At 37.4% G+C, this 16,223-nt stretch overlaps 1 protein-coding gene and 2 long non-coding RNA genes across 3 annotated transcripts in view; 1 reads left to right on the forward strand and 2 right to left on the reverse strand.

Moving 5' to 3' along the window:
• The window catches only part of LOC309482145, a 241,987-nt gene that overhangs the window by 129,328 nt on the left and 96,436 nt on the right, over positions 1-16,223 (reverse strand). The window lies entirely within an intron of this gene.
• tmem151ba (transmembrane protein 151Ba) lies at positions 1,044-11,985 on the reverse strand. The gene is made up of 2 exons (XM_082147246.1): positions 11,853-11,985; positions 1,044-5,618 (listed from the first exon to the last, which is right to left on the reverse strand). The coding sequence occupies exons 1-2, from the start codon at positions 11,934-11,936 to the stop codon at positions 4,146-4,148; spliced, it is 1,557 nt and encodes a 518-aa protein (XP_082003372.1). The 5' UTR covers positions 11,937-11,985; the 3' UTR covers positions 1,044-4,145.
• LOC309482161 lies at positions 7,697-13,584 on the forward strand. Its single transcript, XR_014200247.1, has 3 exons — positions 7,697-8,942; positions 11,828-12,259; positions 12,699-13,584. It is a non-coding gene; the product is annotated as an uncharacterized lncRNA (long non-coding RNA).

A 16,223-nucleotide genomic window follows, 5' to 3' on the forward strand; every position in this document is an offset into this window, starting at 1 on the left:
TTTTTATCTCGGTTTCCACAAAAAAGCTTCACAACTGTTTTCAACTGATAATAATCAGAATCGTTTCTTGATTTGATTCTTGAAATGTTTCTGAAGACTGGAGTAATGATGCTGAAAATACAGCTTTGATCACAGGAATACATTACACTTTAATATATATTCACTGTTATTTTAAATTGTAATAATATTTCACAATATTACTGTTTTTACTGTATTTTTGATTAATAAATGCAGCCTTGTTGAGCTTTCAAAAAAAAAAAATATCTTACAGACCCCAAACTTTTATCAGTACCAGGAGCCAGACCTGAATGAATGCCTAATAGCTTATTAGTTCTCATTTTTGACTGGTCCACACAGACCAGGCGACATTTTTGATGAAAGATAATGCGCACAGATGCAAATTCACCAAAAGAGCAGGAGTTTTATTCAATTTGTACACACATGTTTGGCATCTAACCTGAGATATGCCACATATTTTATAGGCAACATAGTGTTTACAGACTGATATATGACACTGGTTATTGTGTAAGCTCTATTTCCACTGAACATCGTCCATGGCATCAGAACGGCAGGGAATTACAATAATCATCCATGATTATAAAGTATCATTTGATCAGTGGGATATTTAATGAATAGACTTTCCACCCAATGTCATAAAACATTCAGGAGAAATAATCACTTTCTGTCATTTTGAATTTGTTTCAGCATTGTGATACTGATTATTGACATACACACACACACACACACACACACACACACACACACACACACACACACACACACACACACACAATATCTTGTTATTCAATACATCCACAGTCACATTGACGTTTACTGTATGCACACATGTAATGGTCAAATAAACAATTGCCTTCAAAATTGTGACATTTTCGGTGCACATAAAAGTTTCTTTTTGTTATACAACATGTTTCCTATTATAATATATCAAGACATAGAACAGATTTTCTTTCCAAAGTTACAAAATGTGGTCACCTGGAAACTCTTGGTCCTCTTAATGTACATACTAGGATGAATCTCCTGAATTCTGTCAATTAATACACTACCGGTCAAAAGTTTGGAATAATTGCGAATTTTATTTTATTTTATTGAAAAATAAGTCTCTTCTGCTCAAGGCAGCATTTATTTTTTTTAAATACAATAAAAACCGTAATATTGTGAAATATTATCACAACTTGAAAGACCTGTGAATATATAGTAAAATGTAATTTATTCCCGTGAAAGACATTTATTATGTCTTTAATTTAAGAAGAATTGAATTTTCTGTTCATCAAAAAATCCTGAAAAATGTATCATGATTTCCACAAAAATATTAAACAGCAAAAAAAAATGTCAACATTGATAACAGTAAGAACCACCATTTGTAAGTCGCTTTGGATAATAGTGTCTGCTAAATGATTAAATGTAAATTAATAATTGAGCACCAATAATAATTGATAATGAATAAGCATCAAATCAAGGATCATGTGACACTGAAGACTGGAGTAATGATGATGAAAATTCAGCTTTGATCACAGGAATAAATTACATTTTAACATATATTCACATAGAAAACAGTTATGTTAAACTGTAATAATATTTCACAATATTTCTCTTTTTACTGTATTTTTAATCAAATAAATGCAGCTTTGGTGAGCATGAGAAACTTCTTTCAGAAACATTAAAAAATCTTAATTATTCCAAACTTTTGACCTGTAGTGTATATTGTCTGGATAATTGTTTGCCCTAAAATTAAAAGAATAAAATAAGAAATTATTTGTATTTATTTTGCATAAAGAAAATAGCATTTAGATGTTTTTTTGGGGGAGAAAATGATTATTATTATTATTATTTCACAAATATCACCATTTGAAAGGGAAATGTGCCTAATTGTCATGAAAAAGTAGTTTTATTATGCAAAGTATAATTTCCTTTTAATTTTGGGTAAAATATGACCCAGACATAATTGAATATCATAATTATGAAATTATTGAAAATGAATAATAATAAAAACAAATGATACATTTGTGAATTTTAAACCGGCCTCAAGGAAGCTTGTAGCAACGATTCTTATTCTGGACTAGTTTTAAACTTCAGGACGAAGTGATTTGGAAACAGAAAGATTGTGAGCTTGAGCCTGTGCTTCACTCTCTGTCGGAGGTCAGAGGTCATGCAGAGGTTAACTCTATATATTATGCAGTTAGCTTGTGCTTTTATAGATTATTTTGCCAATGTTTTATACAAACGAGTTCTGATTCTCTGAAAACAAGGGATCATTTTTGGTTCTGATGTACAGTAAGTGAACAAAGACATATCTATATTCTGCAGCAAATATTTGCCCTCGACTTTGCAGTTTCAAGATTTGACAGAACGTGAACATCTATATTTATATTTCTAATTTTAAGATTCATTTTGAACATTATTTGTGTGAGGGGCTTATTTTTAGATGTGCTTTTCCGAGGGACCGATCTTACGGCTCAAAATGATTACGACATATTTGACTTTTCACAGTAACTTTTACATTTATATAAATGCAGTGTCAACAGTTATAAGCTTTTAAATAATTCAACATAAACACTAAAATAATACAGTCTGAGGCACTTACATTCCATATAAAAAGAGGTAGTTGCAGAAAATGTGAAAAATAATTATAATAAATAATGCTTCAGTTGATCCGACCTTACATATTAAATATTATCTTACATGTATAAGATAATGTTTATTAATGATCTAGCAGGACATTTGAAAGATTATGTGTTTTGTTTGAGGTTCTCATGTCCTTCAGGCTGCATGTATTAAATTATTCAAAGCACAGACACTGTTGCCATAAATAGATCAGAAAAGAAACAGGTTTATGAATACTTTGTAAGAATTTTTTACTGAATCATCTGTTCTGTATCATCCTTTTTAATTTTAATAAAAATTATTTTATGTTCATAATGATAAACATTTTTTTAGGAAACACGTTATTTCAAAGCTGTTGATCTATATATTATATACATTGCAAAAATGTACAAATGTTTTGTTGCATTCTGATTGAATGACCAAAGTATGTTTTATTTATTTATTCAATATAGACAATTTTCATTTACATGAACTTTCTTAATGTGTTTTTGATGTCAACGATTTGTCAATGCATGTTATTGCAAATCTTTTTTTTTTTTAGAATGATGTTTAAATTTCATCTTCATCTTTTCATTTCATCAACTTTTACATTTTTACAATGATCATTTCTCTTTTTTTTTCTTTTCTTTAAATATTTTGTTGTACTTATAAAGATGTTCTATTATGGAAGTAAAATGGGTTATGAATGCCATTTCATGTTGACTTCAAATGCAGTGTGCGAAGTAGTTTGGCAGATGTTTAAGAAGCTGAATACGTGTGTTAAAGGGATAGTTCACCCAAAAATCTAAATTATCCCATAATTTACTCACAAATGCTGTATATGACTATCTTCTTTCAACACAATCAGAGTTATATAAAAACAATAGAGTTTTTGAAGGCCAAAAAAGCTCATCCATGCATCATAACAGTAATCCTTATGACTCCAAGGGGTTAATAAAGGCCTTCTGAAGCGAAACAATGCATTTTTCTATGAAAAATATTCATATTTATAACTTTATAAACTATAATCTCTTGCTTCCGGTAACGGCCGTATGACGAGACATAAATAATGGGATATTAATGTTAATTTTTCAGTGAACTATTCCTTTAACATCCTCATAAAAGTCAGACTGCATTTGTTATGAAGAAATGTAATTAGGCCTATGTCCCATTCAGTTAAAGTTATTTCTGTGCTATCATAAGGGGGGGAAGTAAAGATTTTTAGCATAACCACTGAAACTGACATTTCTGAATCACCAAAGTGAAAAAAAGAAAAGAAAAAAAAAGTTCCATGCCATTTGCAAATTTCATTTAAAGTCAACATGAACTCAAATGAAACCCAATGTACTTTCTTAATGTGTTTTTAATGTGAAAATTTTTTCGTTTGTCAATGTTAACGTTATTGTACATGTGTGCTATTGTACAACAATTAAGCATTCTCTCATTTGGGCATAGCAGTTTCAGTACCAGTCTGTTCCACAAATCAAGAATCATCAGTTTGCAAATTTTCTTTTTGGATTTATTATAGCGTCCTTTTGCAAATGCTATAACGAAGTCTCCACGCAGGATCCGTTACGGTGCAGTGAATGGCGGTCATGACCGAGGCAGCCCTCGTTACGGTGGATGATCAGCACGGGGAAATACAACGCGTCCTGATAGGCCGGTGGAGAAGGTGGGCTCTCCTCATTGGCTGACTGACCGGCCAAACATTGTGTGCTTTCCGTCGGGCAGCCGGGGTCGTTTAAGCTACTACTGTGACTTCTCCAAAGGCAGCTCCGACGTGAGCCGTACAAACGTCCCAGCGAGAACCGGCTGCCGCTGAAGGGTAACCGCGGACTGCTAGTGTTGCAGATGCTCAACGCGCTACGCGAGAATATCGACGAGCTGCTGATGGACCGATGACAGCGCTCACAGTTCTGCCGATATCCACCGAAGCCTCTTCCACCGGCCGCGCCAATCCCGCGAGACGAGAACGTGTTACAGCTGGACTGCTGTGCCAGATCCATTAGCACGGCTTCGGAGTAACTTGGAACGAGTTGCTGGTTGGAGCGAATGTGCCACTCGAGCTCTGTGCTGTCGATGGTGTTTACCCGCGGGATGTGCCGGCAAAATGGCCTCTCGTCCAGCGGCGTAACGGCGACATAGTCAAACCCAAAAAGCTTCTCCACGTGATAATGAAGGTACGCCGTGCGATACTCCGCTAGGACGCGCAGCGGCCAGGATAATGTCAGCGCCGCCGCCAACCAGAAGCTAAACCGCGACGCGTACCAAGGCAAGCGATCCGGATCAGCACATGCAAGCACGTATTCCTTAAACTCAACGTTTTTGAGGTGCATTCCTTCTCGAGCTTCCATGTAATCATCAAGTCCTTCGTTCTCGGTGAAGAAACGTGCTCTTTGCGTCAGATAGGAGTTCTCGGACTCGACGTTAGCGAAACTAAAGCACTTGGTGAAGCGTAGCCTGGTCACAGGAAAGCTGTCTAGGCCTGTTAAGTGCTTGGAAATGTCTTTAACCCCACAGTTCCCGTAATCAAACTCGGCTTCGGCGACGTGCGTGTTCACGCGCTCGTGGTAAACCTGCGTGGTCGTGTAAGCGTCCCCGTTGCGGTAGCGAGTTACTTGTCTCGTCCGGCGTACGTAGTGATAGCTTATAGCCTTCCACCAGATGCACGGCGTGGCTTGTTGCATGCGATGCACGCGCTCGGTGATGCTCTCCAGGTCTACTTTAAACTTAAGTTCATTGCGTGAGTTACAATGCCAACACTCCGCTAGATAAACCACGTAGAGCATGACGAGGAAAGCCACTGGGATGTAGATGTAGCCGTTTGAGCAGGGACTGTCGTGGTACATCATGGACTTGCCCTTGAAGGCGCTGTCGAAGGAGAGACGCGTGACCTTCGTGACCTGGCACCAGGTCATCGCGATCACACAACTGTACATTAGCAGCGACAGAAGAAGGCATTTCCAGTGCGAGTCGCGACACAGGGACTTGCTCAGGGACTGCTTCAAGGGTCGTTGCTGTAAAGATATAAATGATAGAAAAGGAGAAGTGAAACAATGCCCTGGAGAAGTGAGAAATAGATCTGTGGCACTTTTTCACCCATAGGGAAAATTCAAGAAAGCATGTCTTGTACTGTAAAAAATGAGATGTACATACACTCTAAGGCCTTGCTTACACCTGATAGTAAGATGTGTTTTGGTCGATCGGATCACAAGTAGACGAGGGGGAGACATTCCCGTTTACACCGGGTGTTTTAATCCGTCTCTTTTTTTCCACTTTCATCCTGATTTCTTCGAGGGGAGGGTCTATGAGTGGGTAAATGTATGGATTCTTCAGATCTTTCGATCTAATGGATGAAATAAGCTCGCATAAATTTACATATGAACGCGACCGGAGATGACAGAAAAACATAAGGAGATTATCAGCTTTAGTTTCTGCTCTGACAGCCTCAAGACCAGCGAAACGCTGCGAGAGTGTGTGTTAGACATCAGGAACATTGTGTTTGGTACTTTTTTCATCTTCAAACCAAACTTGGGTGTAAATACAGGTGTAAACGAGGTCTAAAACAGTTTGTGTGGTTGAAAATGCATTAGACCGGATTGCTTTCGTAGTGTAAACGCTCATGTGTTCGAACAGCCACAAAAGTCGACAACTCTCCTCTTACTGAACTAATGCGTGAACATTATGGGAAGAGCTCTAGCCAGACGGGGTTTAAACTCTGTCGGCTAGAGACCCAAGTTTGGTTTGAAGATAAAAAACGTACCAAATGTTCTCTCTCCATTCCTGGTGTCTAACACACACACTCACAGCATTCGGCTGGTCTTGAGGCTGTCAGAGCAGAAACTAAAAAGAAACCTCAAAGAAATCAGGACAGTTGAAAGTGGACAAAAGAGACGGATTAAAACACCAGGTGTAAACGGGATGTGTCTCCCTCGTCTACTTGTGATCCGATCGACCAAAACCAATCTTAACACAAGGTGTGAACAAGGCCTTAAAAATAAAGGCTCTTAATTGGTATTTATGATTCCATGAAGAACCTTTACCATTCATGGAACCTTTCTATTCCACAAAAGGTTCTTTAGATTTTTTAAATGTTCTTCATACTATGAAAAATAATGGTTCTTTTAAGAATTGTTTACAGAAAAATTCTTTGAGGGACCAAAAATGGATCTTCCATCGCATCACTGCGAAAACCACCTTATGGAACCTTTATTTTTAATAAAGTGTGATGTACTTCACACATATTGCATTGTTTCTTTTATGCCTGGTTCAGATTACACGATTTTTTTTATCTGTTACGATAGTCACTGTGTCAGATTACACGATTTTGACTCCTAAAAATCTTGTCATGTCGTGGACAAGAAACATGTCAGACTACACGTTGTTTTCCGACCAGTCATCGTGAGCCGTCTCACACACTCATTCACTCGCACATACACACGCTCACTCACATAGCCTTCACTCACTCACATACACGCACACACTCACACATGCTCTCTCACTCACACACTCACTCTCGCGCACACTGAGTCACACATACTCGCTCACTCTCTCGCGAACACACACTCTCACTCACTCGCGCGCCGTCGTCGTGGAGGACCGTTAAAAAAATAAACATGCTAGTCTTTTTGTCGTGATGTCGTGAAGCACCGTGAAGCATCGCAGGTGATGTCGTGAAGCATCGCAGTAGGTTGTCGCCCACTATGACACACTATACGAGATGAAACGATCGAATCTTGCGTCCCGACGCCCGTTGTCGTTTGCGAATCCCCACGTCAAACGGATCGTGCCAAAATCGGGCTAAAATCGTGTAATCTGAACCATCCAGGCATTAGGTAACTTTGCTAGACTCCGATCATCACTTTCTCAGCTTATTACATTTGGGAACATCACGGATTGACAGGGATTATTACCCATTCACGTACTTCTGACCTATTCTTTTACTGGTTCGTTATCGTGTCCATTACAAATTTTTGTTGCTTACCTACAAAGCTTTTCATAATTTGGCTCCTCTTGGTGTCCTCATTTTTGTTTTAAAAAAGTTATTAATTTAGTTCATTTATAGCCGCTCTGAGTAAACCATTATGTCATCGTCCAGCTCAGTTCAGTTCTTGTATAATAGTGTCAATTGCAGGCAGATCAATATTATTGTTGAATATTTAATAAAATGTTAAATTTAATATCCCCAACTAAGCAAGTCAAGCCAATGGCAACAAAGGTGGAAAAGGCGACAGTGGGAAGGAACCAAATCTCCATCATGTTCTTTGAGAGAATCTTTTGCAGATTTATTGGCTGTTCCAAATTCCAAGTTGAGTGTTTTTCCCGGTTCTTCTAGGGCGTTTAGTTGCAGCGCCGGAATTATGGAATTCTTTACCATTGCATATTTTCCAGCTGGATTCTATTTCCCAGTATAAAACTCAGATTAAAACCTTTTTGGGCTACACTTTATTTTAAGGTGTCACTGTTACAGTGTATTTATACATTTAAGTACTGAGTAATTATAATTAACTACATGTATTACTATAGGATTAGGGTTTGGTTGAGGGTTAGTTGCATGTAATTATGCATAATTTACTGTTATTACTATGGTAAGTACATGTAACATAATATGTAACAAGGAGGACACTGTAAAATAAAGTGTTACCCCTTTTTGTTTGTCTTTTTGTGTTGCTATTTTATTGATCTGCTTTAATGCTTTAAGGTGTCCTTGAATTTATTACTAGGAATTTTGTATACTTTGATGACAAATTGCTTGTAATTTTCCTCATTTGTAATTAACTTTGGATAAAAGCATCCGCTAAATGAATTGATATCAATTGAATCCCCGTTTGTAGAAAATCCAGTCCAGGATTTAATGTCCTCTTGCCTAGCTGGAAGGTATTTGTTCGAGCTCTGATATATCAAGGGTTAATTTCATTCAAACATTCAAGTGTTAAAGTCACCATTAAATCAAAATTTACTTCTTTTTTTTTATGGAATATTGCAGTATTTATTATAAAATGATTTATCCATGCACATCATTATTTTGTTGCATATTATCTTCCCCTCCCTCTTGCAACATCTTTTCTCTGATGATAAGGGGCGGGGCAATAACCTGTCACTCACATGAGATCAGCCAATAGCAAACCACAACCATCCAATCAATTCCTCACAGACAAAATCAAGCCCCGCCCACATTTGTTCTCCTTCCAGAAAGTGTTTCACTTTGTTATTATACGTCAAAATAGGGCTAAACAAAGACTATCGCAACTTCCGTTTCATCACATTGCCTGATTTAGTTGATTTCAGGAGCCTTTGTGGAAGTAGCAGGCCAGAGGTGGTGCTTGTTGCATGTATTTAAAGTAGGTTTGCTTTATATTTCTTACGTTTTTCTTGAGTATGAGATGGCATGCCATGTCTTATGCCCTTAACATGGCAGTAGGCATTAAATAATTGATAACGCTCTTCCATAATTATCCGCTCTACCTTTTAGCCCGGCCCCTGGAGGCCCGCACCGCTGGAGCTCTCAGCGGGAGCCAGAGCACTTATGACAAGTAGCCCTTATGAAGTATTTCTCAGACATTAATATACAATGCAATTTGTTTTTTTAGTGTTTGAGTTTCCTCACATCCTTTCAAGTATGTCAGACATGTGATCAATAACATGAAGTCACCGAGGGACCAAAGAATTTGAGGTTGAATGAGGACATTCTGCAGAAAAAAAAGATTGGTTTATGAACCACGATGTTGTTAACCAAACCTAAAGGGCGTGGGTTTGATTCTGACATTAGTGGGCACACACCGGATATGAGGGGTTTTACATTTATAATAGACTTTTGACTGAAATTGCATGTCATCTAAAGCCTTTATTTATAGATATTGTAGCAAACACTCATAAAAGGAGTTTTTTTATGTCAGTATGAGAAAATAATGACACAATTTTGATTATGTATTTAGCTTTCTGTACTTCATGATGGAATATCTAAAGAATTATGCATTGATTTCCAGGTGGATTTCTTATAAGGGTCATTTCTATAATCACCATATTAAATGTTTCTGTGTTATCTTTATGTCAAATACAATCAATTAATTCAAATAATCAGAAAAATTGTTTAATGCTGCTCAAATGTGGCATACATGTATTTATTTACCAAACTGAGTCTTAAAAAGTCTTAATTTGCCTTAGATCAGAGCAGAAAGTCTTAAATTCATTTATGTGAAATAATTTGAATATGTGAAAACAAGAGTGTGGATTTAACACTTTAAAATTTGCTGTGAAAGTCATGGCATTAAATGTTGCATACATTTGAAAAATTCATATCTTCCTCAGTATTTTTGTCCTGTTTTCCAATACAAATATCTAAATTGTTTAAAATAATCAAGATACATTCACTTGAAATAATTATGAATTTAAATTATTTTGCATGTTGGAATAAACCAAAATACACCCTCACCAGCAGGGTTATTATCATCAACTAAAACTAAAATAACAATACATTTAAAAAAAAATGCATTACTTAAAATAAAATAACATTAACTTCAACATTTCTCATTTTCATTTAGTTTAAATACAAAAATTAAATTAAAAAATAGATGAAAATTTGTATTTAATGATGAAGTATGAAAAAAACTAATACAAATTACAGAAACAACAAAATTGCAAAAACTCGAAATGACAATGAAAACAGAAAATATAACATAGTTACAAATATTAACAAACACTATCAATAATAGTATATCAGTGATATTAAAATAACACCACTGGGTTACTCTGACACCAACTGATGTGGTTAATGCCGAAACATGTGGTTCAGAAACCTCATTGCCCTTCATAAGTTGAGCTAATTGGGTCTTTGAATGTGAATGACATGCCGTTTAATTTTGTAAACAGGTTATAGTTCAAATCCCTTTTCTTTGAGTGCAAGTGTTCATGCACATCATTTGGAGGCACTTTGAAACGTAATTACTGAATAAAGAGCTTCCATCGACCCAAAGGGGAAGCACGTCTGAGGAAATACTGATCACAAGAGTTAATCACCATCTTTAATCAGCAGCCAAATCATGTGTTCAGCGTGAGATTCCTAACAGTTCTGTGTTCCCAACCATCCTGGGGACGAATCACTTCAGCAGTGAAACAAAGCCTCTGTAATGTGCTCAAGCCCAAACCCTGAGGCTCTTTCAGTCAAGATATACTGAGGATTCTCTGCTGGGATCGTCCTGTATATTTTGGGAAGTGTGAGCAGGGTGTCCCACTTTCATTCAGACTATTATAGTGCTCTTGAGATGGTCATTTTAGTAACATGACATAACAGACAATGACTTTCTGGGGTTTAGTTGCAGTCAGGACGGCCCTTAACATGCTCCTCAACTTCATTGATTTAATAAAGAGTATAATCTTTTTATTCTGTTTGTGTCTGAATTTGAAAATACACAGTAAGACATTATCGGCACTACTGTGAAATGCATTCAGGTCCCACTTTTTGCAGGCAAGTCATTATGAAAATATATGATCTATCATTAAAAACAACTTAAATGTTACTTAACAGTAATTGGGTGAATCTCATAAAAACATGCATATTCACTCCAAAATGTAGAACATTTAATAAAAAAAATTAAAAATCTATTTTTAATTTAAATAAATGCATACAATCATATTTAATTTATATAAATCAATAAAATAATATTTTTTAATAAAATTATTTTGAAAAATATTTAAGATTTTTATTTACGTTATTTACATAATACTATATATTTTTGCCACACCTACCAATGGCATGTGATTTTTGTTGTTGTTGTTGTTGCAAAAACAGGCAGTAATTGCACCAAAATATTAGATACCATTATTATTTACATTTATTAACACTATTAAATACAAGCAAACAGTCATAAAATAAGAACAAATAATCAAACATCAAATGAACAATGCTTTTCAGGTGCATATAAATGCTAAGTATTTTAAGAAAAAGAAATTGATTTTATTAATTTGACTGTGTGGTGAAATATGATCATATATGAGTTTAAAAAAATTTTTTTTTACTGTCTGCCACTGCATTTGAACGTGTCTTTGTGTATCTACTCTCTCACTCACGTGCACACACACACACACACACACACACACACACACACATCATGTGTGTGTCAATTAAACATTAATCGTATTGCATGTATTAGCTTCTCTATCTTGCATGTTGCGAAACATACAGAATAAAGACACTATGATTTGTCTTCTGTCGTGGTTTGTAACAAAGGTTTCCCTCATCGGATGAAACTCACCAGTTCCCGCGGCGCGTCCGTGTGCTCGTGCTCGTGCAGGACATCAGAAGCACTGCTGTCAGTGACCGGAGCTGCTGGAGACATGATGAAGAAGAAGATGAAGATTCTGGAACATGAACATCACAGCCATGGGTCATCCATCATAGTGCATCCTCAGCGAGGAATCATCCTGACACGCGCACTCGTGTGTCCTCAGAGTCGGAGAAGAACTGAACACTTGCGGGATCGCTGGCTGTCCAGATCATTTGCTGTAAGACTGGAGCGTTGCAAATAAAAGAAGCCAATCTGACCCACAGCGAGAAGCAGAAATCGTATGGAAAAATGAAGCAGCGGCGAAGCGCATGAACGCGGAGTGAATGACAATGAGGCGCGAGATGAATCCACGCGGATGCGCAGCACAGATCCAGGTAACGGGGGCGAGAGAGAGAGAGAGAGAGAGAGAGTGTGTGTGTGAGAGAGAGAGTGTTGTTTATCTATCCCAGTAGTCTCTGCTGAGGATCGTACGTGACCTTGATGAATGTGGTTCCCATTTCCTATATAAACTTACTAAAGGAAAAAATCACTTAGTTTCTGTTTAAAAACAAACATTTGATTTTTTACCCTTTCAGTAGAATATTATCCAATTTGCATGTTTGCATATTGGTGTGTATATATATATATATATATATATATATATATATATATATATATATATATATATATATATATATATATATATATATATATATGAAATGTATAAATAATGGACAAATCAAACAAAAGTAATTGAAATAGCTCAACTCAACAAATGTCTCAAGTGGTTTCCCCAAATTCAACTGAAAATGCAACTTTTAATGTCTTCTGCAGTCTCAAAATCTGGCAAGCATCTTTAGTACTGAGTAGAAAACCCTTTTGCTGTTCTGACCTGCTGCAAATGAGATGTAAAACCAGACACCAGCTTCTGGCAGCGTTTCTGAGGAACCTCATGAGCAACGGCCTCCAGTTCAGGAATATTCTTGGGTTTGTGTGCTGGAACCGCTTTCTTCAAATCCCACCAGAGATTTTCTATGGGGTTCGAGTCAGGTGACTGTGATGCCACTGTAGAATCTTCCAGGACTTCTTCTGAAACCAAGCCTTGGTGGAGTTTGAGGTATGCTTGGGATCATTGTCCTGTGTGAAGGTCCAAGCTTCAGCTTCCTCACTGACGGCATGATGTTTTCTCCCAGGACTTCCTGATACTTCAGTGGATCCATCTTGTCTTCCACACTCTGCAGGTTTCCAGAGCTAGAGGATATAAATCAGCCACAGAGCATCACGAGCCTCACCATGCTGAACTGTAGACAGAGTTCTTTACAGCATATGCTTCATTCTTCTTCCTCCAGACATACCGCTGATCCAGAGGGCCGAAAAGATCCAGTTCATTGCACCACAGAACAGAATCCCAAAACTTCTGTGGTTTATTTATGTGATTTTGAGTTATTTTCTTGTGCTTTTTTGTACGAGCCTTACTGTGCAAACTGAAACCTTAGTGCCTGTTGCCACCAAGTCTTGCTGAAGGTTTTTTGCAGTCACTCAAGGGCTTTTCTGAACATGCCTTCTCAGAAATCTGCCGTTGATATCTTCCCTTTTCTGCCCTGTCCAAGTAGTGTAACCACTGTTCCTTTAACTTTCAACTTGCGAACTACATTTCTATCGGTGTCTCTAGGCAGAGCCGATCCTGACCTCCCTGGGGCCCTAAGCAAAATTCTGTAAAGGGGCCTGTGATGAGGTTCAGTGTTGTGGGTGAGGGAAGGAAGAAGACAGGGGTCGGCGAATACTGGGACACTCGTTTTTATTAGCAAGTTTCTCAAAAGTAAATAAAAGGTTGCGCACAGAGCGCCTTCACCGTGCACGCAAGCACAGCACAAAACAAAAATAAACAGTCCGGTTTCTCAAGTTGTTCCTTGCAAAAGTGTAGGCAGCACGAGGTCCCAGTCTAGCTCTCTCTCCCTCTCTCTCATTCTCGCCGGCTTATATCCGGTCTCTCCACGCCAATTACTGCAATCAGACACAGGTGTTTATCATCTGCACTTGACCTACTTACTCACCGCTCTGCTCCGTCCTCTCTCTCCCGCTACAGACTTCGCAAAACCACGCCCCCCTCGCCACAGGGCCCTCCTACATGACCCATGTAAACCATTTGCCATTGCCACACAACAGTCACACCTGACACCCCAGTAACTAGTACTAATGAAAATGTAATTCCTGATATCAAAAATAGACATTGTTACTAGAAAAAGTACATTCTTAATACCAAGAATTCACATTTTAAATTGTATAAATTTAATTATTGATATAAAAAATGCATCCTGTGAATGAATAAAAGCTAAAATGGCTTGTCATAGCATGTCACTGTGTTTTAAATGATAAAAGCAATACTTGATACTTGATGGTTATTATTTACTGAGGGATGTGCATCCATATTGACCAGTATGTCCAGCCAATCAACATTTTAAAAGCAATATAGCCTATAAATCAATAGTCAATGTCAATATATTGCTTTCCATCTTGCTTTATTGCAGAGTTGTAACTAAACTGACTAGGAGTCTAGATAATCCTTGTCTTGTTTTAAAGTATGAGTGCCTATAATGAGGACTCCGTGATGGCACTCCTCATTGAGGAGCACGCGCATATGAACGCATGTTAACGCACGACACGGTTATCTTTTCTGAGCTGCAGTTTATAAACAAACACCGTTGCCCTTAGTCGTTTATCAAACGTAAAAGTTGTATTTCACTCGCACTATTTTTTGTGTCAGGCACAAAGTCACAGAACACAGCCCTGGAAGTGTAAGCAAGACGCAGAAAGACCAAAATATGCACTGCCCAGACAGACTAGAGATAGATGCACATCAACTTAACTTTACTGTTCTTTGCTGACATCAAACTTGGAGAGGAGAAAACACAAGTCTACCTGATTGCTGTTCCCGCAATTCACTCTCATGGTGTTTTTTTTCCTCTCTTTTCGTGACCAGAAGGATAGTTCCGCTTAATTTTCTCATCGATATTGTAAACTTTGATTGACGCGCTTTGACACGAGGGGGAGGCGGGACCTTGAGTAATTTGCGGGGCCCTACGCAACTTGCATAGTGTGCGTATAGGGCTGATCGGCTCTGTCTCTAGGAACATTCAACGCTATCTCACGACCAATTCGTACGAATTCGTACGAATGATAAAAAGTTGGCTAATTCGTACTAATTCGTACGACCTCACTCGTACGAATTTGTACGATTTGTCTAAACCCACGTGATGGGTAGGTTTAGGGGCGGGGTCAGGGGTAGGTCATTCGTATGAATTCATACGAATTGGCCAATTCGTAAAATATGTACGATTTTGCAAAAATCGTACTAATTCGTACGAGTCAGGTCGTATGAATTCGTACGAATTAGCCACTTTGTAGAATTTGTACGTTTTCCCGTGAGATCGGGCTGGAACATTTAGTGCCGTCGCTATCTTTTTGAATCCTGTTCTTCATTTGTGAAGGGCGATGAGATCTTCTCTTAACTTTTGAACTTTTGAGCATGTTATATTTCTAACATGCAGTCAAACGTGACACTCAACAAACCTAGCCAGTTCAGATATTTCATGTGTTCTAGCTCAAGCACACCTGGTGCAACTAATGAAGCCCTTGATTAGTGAGACAACACCTGTTTTAGAGATTTGTGCTGATGTGAGGGATTCTATTCAGGGGGTTGAATAATTTTGAGACTGCAGAAGACATTAAAAGTTGCATTTTCAGTTGAATTTGGGGAAACCACGTGAAACATTTGTTGTGTTGTGCTATTTCAATTAACTTTGTTTGAATTTGTCCATTGCAAACAGCTGCAAGTCTGTAAATTTTGCCAATAAACCTGATTTTCAATTGGGGTTGAATAAGATGCAATTATCAGCAAAGATGCCCACAACAATCGGTTTGTTCTAAATGCTTTTTCTAAGAAAAAATTACAGTTATTCTTTGTCCAGCAATTTCTATTCAACAATGTTATTCACATTACCTCCCCTTTATAATTTTTTTATTTTTTTTTATCTTTCTGACATCATAGCAGAAAGGTGGTTCATACAAAAGTGTCAGTATTTGTATGTTAAAAAAAACTATTGTTCAAAATCAATGATCAAACTAAAATTCTGTGGATATGCAATCATTATATATACTGTTATACTCATTAACTCAAGTCAAAATCGTCATTGTTGCCACCATAGGTCATATGACCTGTTCATTTGACAATGAAAAGACCTGTGACAAACGTTCTGGAGTTATTTGACTTTTAAAATGTAAAAATGAGCCATTCAATCATAAATCACGCCTGTAGAGAATTTAAAGTCAGACCATAGAGCCACCTGCTGGTCATTGATG

This window comes from Leuciscus leuciscus (assembly GCF_965113295.1).
Source record: "Leuciscus leuciscus genome assembly, chromosome: 19".
NCBI classification, from domain to species: Eukaryota; Metazoa; Chordata; class Actinopteri; order Cypriniformes; family Leuciscidae; genus Leuciscus; species Leuciscus leuciscus.